Source organism: Saccostrea echinata, unplaced genomic scaffold (genome assembly GCF_033153115.1).
Source record: "Saccostrea echinata isolate AGI-Se365-2 ecotype Australia unplaced genomic scaffold, CSIRO_AGI_Sech_v1 ptg000027l, whole genome shotgun sequence".
NCBI lineage: Eukaryota > Metazoa > Mollusca > Bivalvia > Ostreida > Ostreidae > Saccostrea > Saccostrea echinata.
In genome coordinates this window covers 4,157,547-4,166,991 of record NW_026889776.1, presented here as the reverse complement: position 1 = coordinate 4,166,991, position 9,445 = coordinate 4,157,547, and the positions used below count along the sequence as shown (strand labels likewise).

Sequence of the window (9,445 nt, the reverse complement as noted above, 5' to 3'; positions counted from 1 at the left end):
AAAAACATAATGAAATAGGTGAAGATAACGGACAGTGATCGATAAAAAAAAACAAAACAAAAAAAATCTACAAACAATACAAATCTGTGAGCAGGGCATAAGACAAAGACCCCTGGAGATTCCAGAGATGGGATCAGATGCCTATAAAAATATTCCATAGTTTGTTTTCTTTTTATGAGTTCTTTACTAAATATCTTTTTTGCCAGTTACAGAGGAAATACATCCAAACTTTTCATAGCAGTCTTCCTTGACAATCATTTTACATTATTATTAGCACCGATTTACATACATTAAGTTGCACGTAGTTCATACAACTTCTTCATATAGTTAAGAGGCAATGCTGACCTCTTCTTCTGTTTTCTTTGTATAGTAATGGGAGATCTGTTTTACGGCCATTGGTTTGGATCCTTGAGAAATCTCTTGAGGGGACTGCATAAACTCTTGAGGCTTTTCATATTTTGCGTTAAGATCTCGCTTTCTTTTTCTGTAAATTTTTTATTGAAATTTTAAAAAATAATAGCATACAGGAGTAAAGGACATGGATAACGATAATGCTGAAGTCTAAATTGTAGCCTATGCATTACTGAAAGAAGCAAAGACAGGAACTCTCTCTCTCTCTCCCTCTCTCTCTCCATTACATTTTCTTTGAAACACATCTTTAATAAGCATACCTTTTTAGTCGATGCCAAAGGCATATAGGTATGCAAATCACAACAATTAAGAGGACAGCTACTAGCGAACCAGCGCCAAATCCCACTCCAAGAGACGTTTTGTCAAAGCCACTCCTCGACACATCTGTGTAATGAAAATTCAAAACTTAATTTGTATTTGTAATTGTTAATTGCAAAACATAGAAGATATAGATGACGGACAAAGAAACTATAAATTTTGAAGTAAGTACATTGCTTGCAGGTTGGTGCCTGATATCCCTCAATACATCCCTCTGGGCAGTGTCCAGTCTGCTTGTCGCACACGGTCGCATTGTAGCAATACCTACTGCAACTGTATTCACAGTTTCGACCATACCGATCATCTGGGCAAGCTGAAAAAAAAAATGAAGCTTCTACATAAGACCTTGACAAATGCAAGGAAAAATCTAAGAATCATTCAATATCTCGGGGAGATATCAACAGTTTACAATTTACAATAATTTTGAAACCGATTTATTTTTTGAAAGAACAAATATTTGGATTTACAAGAGTGTCTTTTTTGACATGGGGATATACTGTCTAAATGTCGTTTTATTTTAAGTGTTCCACTTTCACAAAATATAAACATTATGCTTTCATATTTACGATGCCTGCTATGGCGACGTTCGACTAAAAATCAAAATAGTCCATAGTTAAAGTTTTATACTTACTTTCATTGCAATGTGGTGCTTGCCAACCGGGACGACATCCTTCTAAACAACGTCCATCAACAGGATCGCAGATGTTTTCATTGCAATTAATTTTGCACGAGTTGGTGCATTGGGGTCCAAAATACCCACTGTCACATTCTGAATTTTAAATCAATTTTGTAAATCGTGTTCTTTACAATCCATACATAGCATATTTCATCAGCACAAAGCAGGAAAGAGCAAAGTCCTATTTTAATAAAACTCTCTGAAAATAATCATTAGATTGCTGTCTTAACAGAACAAGACTAATATGCAAAACCTAGCTTTCCACATATTGACAAGGGATGGAAGAGTTTGAAAAATGTCAAAGGTACATTATTGCCACTGTTTAGAGAAGAAGTTATTATACTAAGGCTCTCTAACGAGTACCGGCATTTTTTCTCGGTATTCCTATTTTTAACTCACCTTGATCGCAATTCTTAGTTTTCTTCCATCCCGGTGCACACGTTTCGCATTGCCCTGTTATTCTGTCACAAGTATCGTTATAATTGCAATTTCCACATTTTAAAGAACAGTTTTCCCCATATTGACCTGGTTTGCAGGCTAGAAAAGCAATAGTTCAATTATTGATTCATATGTTTTATACTTCATTAAAATACTTCATAATAGAGTAGATAAAAAATGTAATTTTTTATTTTTATTCTTTACTATTATTTTTATTCGCATTTACTGAAAATTTATTTGAGATTTGATAATTTTTCCTATATATTATGATTAATGATGAAGTCTGAAGAATTCAAATGGGCAAATATACACATTACTTGGATTGATTGATTGATTGGATGTTGTTTAACGTCCCATTCGAGAATTTTTCACTCATATAAAGACGTCACCATATACCGGTGAAGGGCTTCAAATTTTTGACCTTTACACGGCACTCAGGGCCATTGAGCAGTGAGGGATCTTTATCGTGCCAACGCCTGCCGTGACACGGGGCCTCGGTTTTTAAGGTCTCATCCAAAGGACCCGCAACTTTCACTTCAAACTGCAGAGCGCATGGCAAAGGAACAGTTGATACCCATTTTTTATCGACTTAGGTCAGTCGCGGCCGAGATTCGAACTCACGACCTCCCGATCACGGAGCGAGCGCTCTACCGACTGGGCTACCGTGAACGGTACACATTACTTGGAGAATTCAGAGACAATTTGTGAGTATTTTCAATTACTCAAAGCCTGACTTTCAGAACCTGAGGATCGGACTACCTTAAATGATGAAAGGTAATTACTTGCCTTGGTGTATGAATACGAAACTGCACGTATCTCCATATGGACTAAATTATAATATTTCTTGAGTAAAAAAAATAAGCTTATCTTGATATCATCTTTCCAAGTTCTTTTAGGTTAAAACTTTCGAATGAAATGCTTAAGAAAAAGTAGGAAGAGTGGTATAATCTATAATCAGAGATGTCGCTCCTTTAACCCACATATAAGACTGAAATAGCACTATCATCTTATGTATGAAAAAGATGAAGATAACGCACATTCATCGATCTAAAACAAAATCTACAAACAGTTCAAATCTGTGAACAAGGCGTAAAACAAGGACCCATTTAAACTGCAAACCAATAAAACATACGAGATAATGCATTGTATTCAATGAAAAAAAGCATACAATGTACTACAGTCTTACAAAATTTCTATTCGTTAGTCATAAAATATAATCGGATTGTACTTAAGAATTGAAACAGCCTTAATAACTGTTCTATCTTTCCTTGGTAGGTACATGTATATATCTATTTCTAACATGATAATATACTTAATTTGTTACATAACTAATAAACCAAGTACCTAGCTTTGGTTAAGATACATGTGAACCATTTAGGGCTTTGATATGGAATTAAATTAATGGAAATTATTCCTAATCTTAACCATTGTTCTCTAGACATTGGTACGATGTATCTCTATACATTTGTATGATGTCTCTCCAGTCATTTGTGCGATGTTTCTATGATTCGAGTAAAGAATATGTTTTTGCTTCAAGTTCTCTTTGAGAAAAAAAATTTAAGCCCTCTCCTTTTCTTCTTTTCTTATATTTTGTTTGTTGTTTTAACGTCCCTCTCGAGAATTTTTCACTCATATGGAGACACCACCACTTGCCAGTGGAGGGCTGCAAATTTAGACCTATACTCGGCACTCAGGGACATTGAGCAGTGAGGGATCTTTTTCGTGGCAGCACCTACTGCGACAAGGGAACTTGGTTTATACCGTCTCATTTGAAGGACCGGTCTCCACATCCTGCAGTGGGATTCGAACCCGCGACGTAAGGATCAACTCCTTACACCGCGACTCTACCACTGCACCACACTGGCGACTCTTTTCTCATAAAAAGAGATTTAATCAGATAAGGATTTCGGAAAGGTGTTCCTGGTTAGCTTTTAGGACATCGTTTTTCAAGTTCATATGAAAATTTTTGGACGGACATATTTTTTTCTTCAAAAGATCATGGGACGACCTGACTTAAAAGTTATAGTTTCACCAGAACCTACTAACTCAAGACTGCATTCATTGCGTTGTAAAAGCATACAGTGTATAATTTATCATGAAATTCTTTTACTTTGTACAACGTTGTACAGTACTGGTTTGAATAATTACATTTTTTTTAATTTACTACTCTACACAAATGTATAATCTTTTTTTGGTTAGCTTCCAAAAGCAAAAACTAAATGACAACACCACTCGCTTTCTGCCTATTTGGTATATTTTATCAATGAAGAATTTTTAATAACATGGTATTTCTTAATAAATTTACTTATCTCTGACGCTATTTCAGAGTATAATTGTTTTCTTCTTTAAAATACCTTTACACAGAGATCCTTCAAATCCCTCTCGAGCACACCCATCATTGTCACATGCCCCTGTCTCTACGTCACAGGTCAATGTGTTCTTACAATGGCTACAGTTCTGAGAACAGTTTGTTCCAAATGTTCCAGTTGGGCATCCTAAATAGAATTGCCAGAATGCTTTAAGATAAAGAGCAATAATGATATTAGAACAAATTTGCCTTTTTGGTATATTTTATCAATGAAGAATTTTTAATAATATGGTATTTCTTAATAAATTTACTTATCTCTGACGCTATTTCAGAGTATAATTGTTTTCTTCTTTAAAATACCTTTACACAGAGATCCTTCAAATCCCTCTCGAGCACACCCATCATTGTCACATGCCCCTGTCTCTACGTCACAGGTCAATGTGTTCTTACAATGGCTACAGTTCTGAGAACAGTTTGTTCCAAATGTTCCAGTTGGGCATCCTGAAAAGAATTACCAGAATGCTTTAAGATAAAGAGCAATTATGATATTAGAACAAATTTGCTGATTTATGGGCCTAGTATTTTTTTTTTTTCATTGAAGGGTTACTAGTATGCATCTGAGGTTATCTATGTTGAGTATTATATAATGACTGAATACATTAAAATGATAAAAAAAATTCAAATATTTTCACCAAATTACAAAATACAAAGCTCTATTACACCATATTGTCATTGACAGTGGATAAATGTTATCTCATTTTGAATATTTACCATATATCTGAATTTCACAAACTTCTAATATGACACCATCGCTATCATTTGATTGGTTGTTGTAAATCCATACGTATTGAGATATTTCTTTGCAGGTTTCTTGTAAGATAGTTTCTGGATCTAAAATACCCGGATGTTGATAGCAAATGTCACGTGGGAAGCTCTCAGTTGAGTTGCTTACTCTGATTGAAAACCCTCTTAGTCTCCATGGTGCTGCAGATTTATTTGCTTTGCATCATTATGCATGGCGTTGAAAGTAAAGCTTTGACTAAACATTCTATGACATATGTTTGCTTCCTTATATAAAAACATGCAAACGTATAAATTCTGCGAGATTGAATGCAGCACAAAGAAAAAGAAAGTGCCACAAATAATTCAATTCCGACGAATATAAAATTACTGCAAGCTGAAGCATACAGCTCTACAAGAATACTCTTTTCTTTTTTTTTCAAATGTTGGTTGGGCTTTTCATGAAGTTTTAAAATAGAAAGGGTTTGGTCCCTCTTTTGGGATTTGATATGAAAGTCCAAAATCTAGAAATCTAAAGATAGCTAACGACAAAGGAATCACGCTACGCATGCTCACACCTTTGATCTAAATGGAACACCTCGTGCTTGATTTGAAAAATTTAATCGATCCTCTATTGCCCCAAGATTCCTCAATTTTAATGAAAATCTATTGATTGTGTTTTTGACAGATCTTGCATGGAACGAGTCAAATAAACAATCAAAACCGAAAGTTAGAATCTTAAATTTGGTTGAAAAAAGTATTTCTAACGGATTTAAACTTGTCTTCTTTCAACAACTGTTTAGAAGAAGTGAAAAATTCATATGCAAGATTTTTGAACCGATTATGTGAAGTTTGAACAAGGCACGAGAATAAAACTTGTGTAAGTCTTTCAAAATTATGACTTCTCTGACTTAATACCTTCTAGGGGTTTTTTGCGGCTTTTATGAATACTAATGAGTAAGTATCGAGACAAAATGAAATATGGAATAAGATGTACAATAAATAAATTATTACTTTCTTGTCTGTACCATATTTTGACAGAATGAAGACTATACACCTCCTTTAAATCGACTCTCAACCAAGCTTCCTTCTGGTTTAAAGCTGTTATCGAACATTTTTGATAATTTGTGTTATCTGTGTCTCCATCAATACTGTATCCTGGCCACAGAATGGAATTCAAACTGAACTTCCACAAATGTATTGAGCTACTCGTCACTTCTGTGAATCCGGACCGTACGAGCGGAACTAGGCACAGAAAAGAAAAAACAAAAAAATACAATTGCTTAAGATTCTAAAACCTCAAAAGGTTTAAATAAGACCTCTAAAAGCAGATTCCTATTTTCGAGGTTATTGTTGGGAAAATTTGCTCCCGGCCTTTGCAAATATGTTAGTAATTTACTTCATATTAAAGAGTCCATGTTCGTGCATTACGAAATAATTATATAAGTTATGTTATATTCCTTTCTGAAAAAAGACCTTTCATATAGAATATCGGACGTATGTCTAATCTAACTAATAAAACCTGCTCGAACTCTATCACATGACCTAAATGTAATTTTTTTTCATTCTTCGCAAGAACTTTATTTTCTCACAAATTCGCGAGACTGTCTGATCGCAAAATTCCATTCTCGCGTATATGTATTTTGATTATGAAAGAATACTTACAACAATAATCAGATTTCGAGAATATTCTATTGTGAAGTACTCAGTACACTGAGCGAATGAAAACATAAAACACACAATACCAGAGAGCTCGAGATAACGATGTTGAAATATTGTTTCAACCTAGTATATAGTTAAACAACATAATTCGATTTAATGATAAAACTCTACACAGATTGGATAAAAAGTGGAATTTTGTATATAAAGGATCTGTTTGACGAAAACGGAAATCTCCATGACAACAATTTTTTTATTGATTATTTACACACTGAATTGTCGACGGATTTTTCCATCATTTCCCGATCAAGGGAGCACACGGCGGGTGTGACCTGTCGGCAGGGGTTGCTAACTCCTCCATGGCACCTGATCCCACCTCTGATGTTTGGAGGTCCGTGTTTGCACTGCTCCTATTTTAATTGGTTAATGGACTTTTGGGCTTGAATACTGTTCGTTATTTCCATATCTTTCATTGTAAACAAGTCTAATTTTTATTTCTAAAAACTGTTCTTTAAAAGAAATTTATGAAACCTAAACAAAACCCTCATGATGCTCCAAAAGTCGTTTTTATAAACATAAAAAAATCAAAGTAAGATTTTGCTTTTTAAAAAAATGAGATTACCGATATATTTTATAATTTGCAAATCATATATGACATTTTTGCAAATAAAAAAAAATTAAAAAAAAAAAAAAAAACAAAACTTTTGTAAAATCCTACTCTGAGAAATTTTGATCGAAAAGCTGTGATTTCTATTTTAAGGAAAAGAAAACAGATATTTATCGATCAAAAATAACTAAAATCAAACATTACTAATGAGCAGAATTTGATTAAAAGGTCTTGCAAAATCTACTTTATAATAACAAATCCGTTAACAAATAGAGTAAGATGTATCAAATCAATGTCCATTTTGTCAAATACTCGAAGATACAAAGATTTAACTTTTTAATGTGCAAATGATTTGTACGGAAGCCGATTTAGGACCTATCAATAAATATTTTTGAATTCGATATAACGAATTGTTGAATTTTGTTATAACGAATTTAATTCCTTATAACAATTTCTTTGAATTCGTTATAACGAATTCAATCTGTTATAACAAATTTGTTTAATTCTTTATAACGATTTCAATATGTTATAACAAATTTGTTGAATTCGATATAACGAATACAAAGAAATTGTTATAACGAATTAAATTCGTTATAACAAATTTGACAATTCGTTATATCGAATTCAAAAATATATTTTGATAGATCCTAAATGGGCTTCCGTAGATTTGGGCTAATTTAGACATTTTTTTGGAATTATATATAACATGGAAAAATATAGTACTAGTATTAGGACTTTTCTATGAAGAAAAACCTTCGAGGATCTACACAGAAACGAGGAGTGTCATACTTTTTCCTAATCAGGCCTCACCTCCAGATGAGGGCTCGATGACTCCATTTTCAGCATATCATTCACATGATTATATGAAATAAAATAACATTGATGGCATGGTTTAATCGCGTGTGTTGGAATGGATGCCATGTATATATTTATACTGTAGATCACCAAGTCATTATTACACCTTATATTTATTTTAAAAAGTTACACGTATATTGAGTATATATACGCGATACAAAGTATTCACAAAATCTTTTTTTTTAAGCCGAATTATACTTACAACAAGGAAAGAAGAGTATTTTTTATCTTCAATTCTTTATTTGCAAACATACAACAAAGAATGGAGTAAAAAACCCTAGGATATTTGCCAGTTCAGTGTTTTTTTCTTAATTTCTGTCATTTGTCACTTTACAGAAACTACAAATCGTATAGTGTTCTTCGCAGAGTTTACACTGACAAGAGGTCAACCTCCACAATACTGTTATTGATAAGTGTAAGAGTGCGGATAAATCTTGTTTTTATTGTACTTCGAGTGATAGATGCAAGTGTTTGGACATCACTGCTTAATACTAACAGAATGTGGGGTAATTCCTACTCTTGACTTGGCATATTTACATTGACAAGTGTGTGGACATCCCTTCTTGTCAATGCGCAAGATTAAGTGTTCAGACTTCCCTGTTCTAATCTTGTGTCAGCGTGCTGGACTTTTCGGACCTAATCCATGCGTAGCACACACATTAATTGAATAAGGTGTGCGCATTGTGCAGGGACTCATGGCTATCTGTTTCTACCGTGGTACGAGCTAAAGGGAGTTCTCAGGCTGTGACCTCCCTTGCTGGTGACAAAACACTCTTTAACTCCAGATCACTTAAGAATATTCTGTCTTAACTAGACCCGGGACTTATACTAGTCTTAACTCAGAAGTCATTCATTTATAAATTCAAACTGAATATTTGTTTTATAAACTGGCAATTGAAATATCATTTTAACAACATGAGAGGAGAACAATTTAGAATGATATATCAAATTGTATGTGTTTTCAATAATAATAATAAGTATAGAAGTTTTGGACATACGTATGTTAGTTTCAGTTTGATACTGATTTGCATCACAGTTAAAGAAAAAAAAAACCCAGCCAGTTTCAAAATACATGTAAATGTTTGTTTGATTAAGCTTGACAGAGAATCCCCTTTCTTAAAAGAAATACATTTTACATTTTTTGTACAATTTTAGCTACATCATTTGACAAAATATCAAGGCATTTTTACAATCAAAACATAATAAGGACGCAAAATGTAATAAACTTGGATTATTATATTTTACGTTGTTACATTTTGCGTCGATATTAAAATAAATGAAATAACGCATATAATGTACAAATACTGTTTTGGATTATTACATTTCGCGTTATGATATTTTACATCGAGCTTGACGCGAAATGCCATAAGGCAAAATATTATAACGAACTCTT

General features: G+C 33.4%; 1 protein-coding gene across 1 annotated transcript; it reads right to left on the bottom strand.

The window, feature by feature from the left end:
• Nucleotides 1-327: 327 nt before the first annotated feature.
• LOC133193123 (multiple epidermal growth factor-like domains protein 11) lies at nucleotides 328-6,557 on the bottom strand. Its single transcript, XM_061329096.1, has 10 exons — nucleotides 6,524-6,557; nucleotides 5,946-6,176; nucleotides 4,923-5,042; nucleotides 4,512-4,652; nucleotides 4,198-4,338; nucleotides 1,805-1,942; nucleotides 1,361-1,498; nucleotides 902-1,042; nucleotides 672-795; nucleotides 328-484 (listed from the first exon to the last, which is right to left on the bottom strand). Exons 1-10 carry the CDS (start codon nucleotides 6,555-6,557, stop codon nucleotides 328-330), a joined length of 1,365 nt encoding a protein of 454 aa, XP_061185080.1.
• Nucleotides 6,558-9,445: the final 2,888 nt, after the last annotated feature.

Excerpts from the sequence above, each read along its gene's own strand:
- LOC133193123 (XM_061329096.1), bottom strand. The coding sequence starts at position 6,557 with ATGGAATTTTGCGATCAGACAGTCTCGCGAATTT. Across the intron at positions 1,499-1,804 it reads AACTAAGAATTGCGATCAAG|AATGTGACAGTGGGTATTTT; the intron begins GTGAGTTAAAAA and ends TTTAAAATTCAG. Across the intron at positions 796-901 it reads GGCACCAACCTGCAAGCAAT|ATGTGTCGAGGAGTGGCTTT; the intron begins GTACTTACTTCA and ends TTCATTACACAG.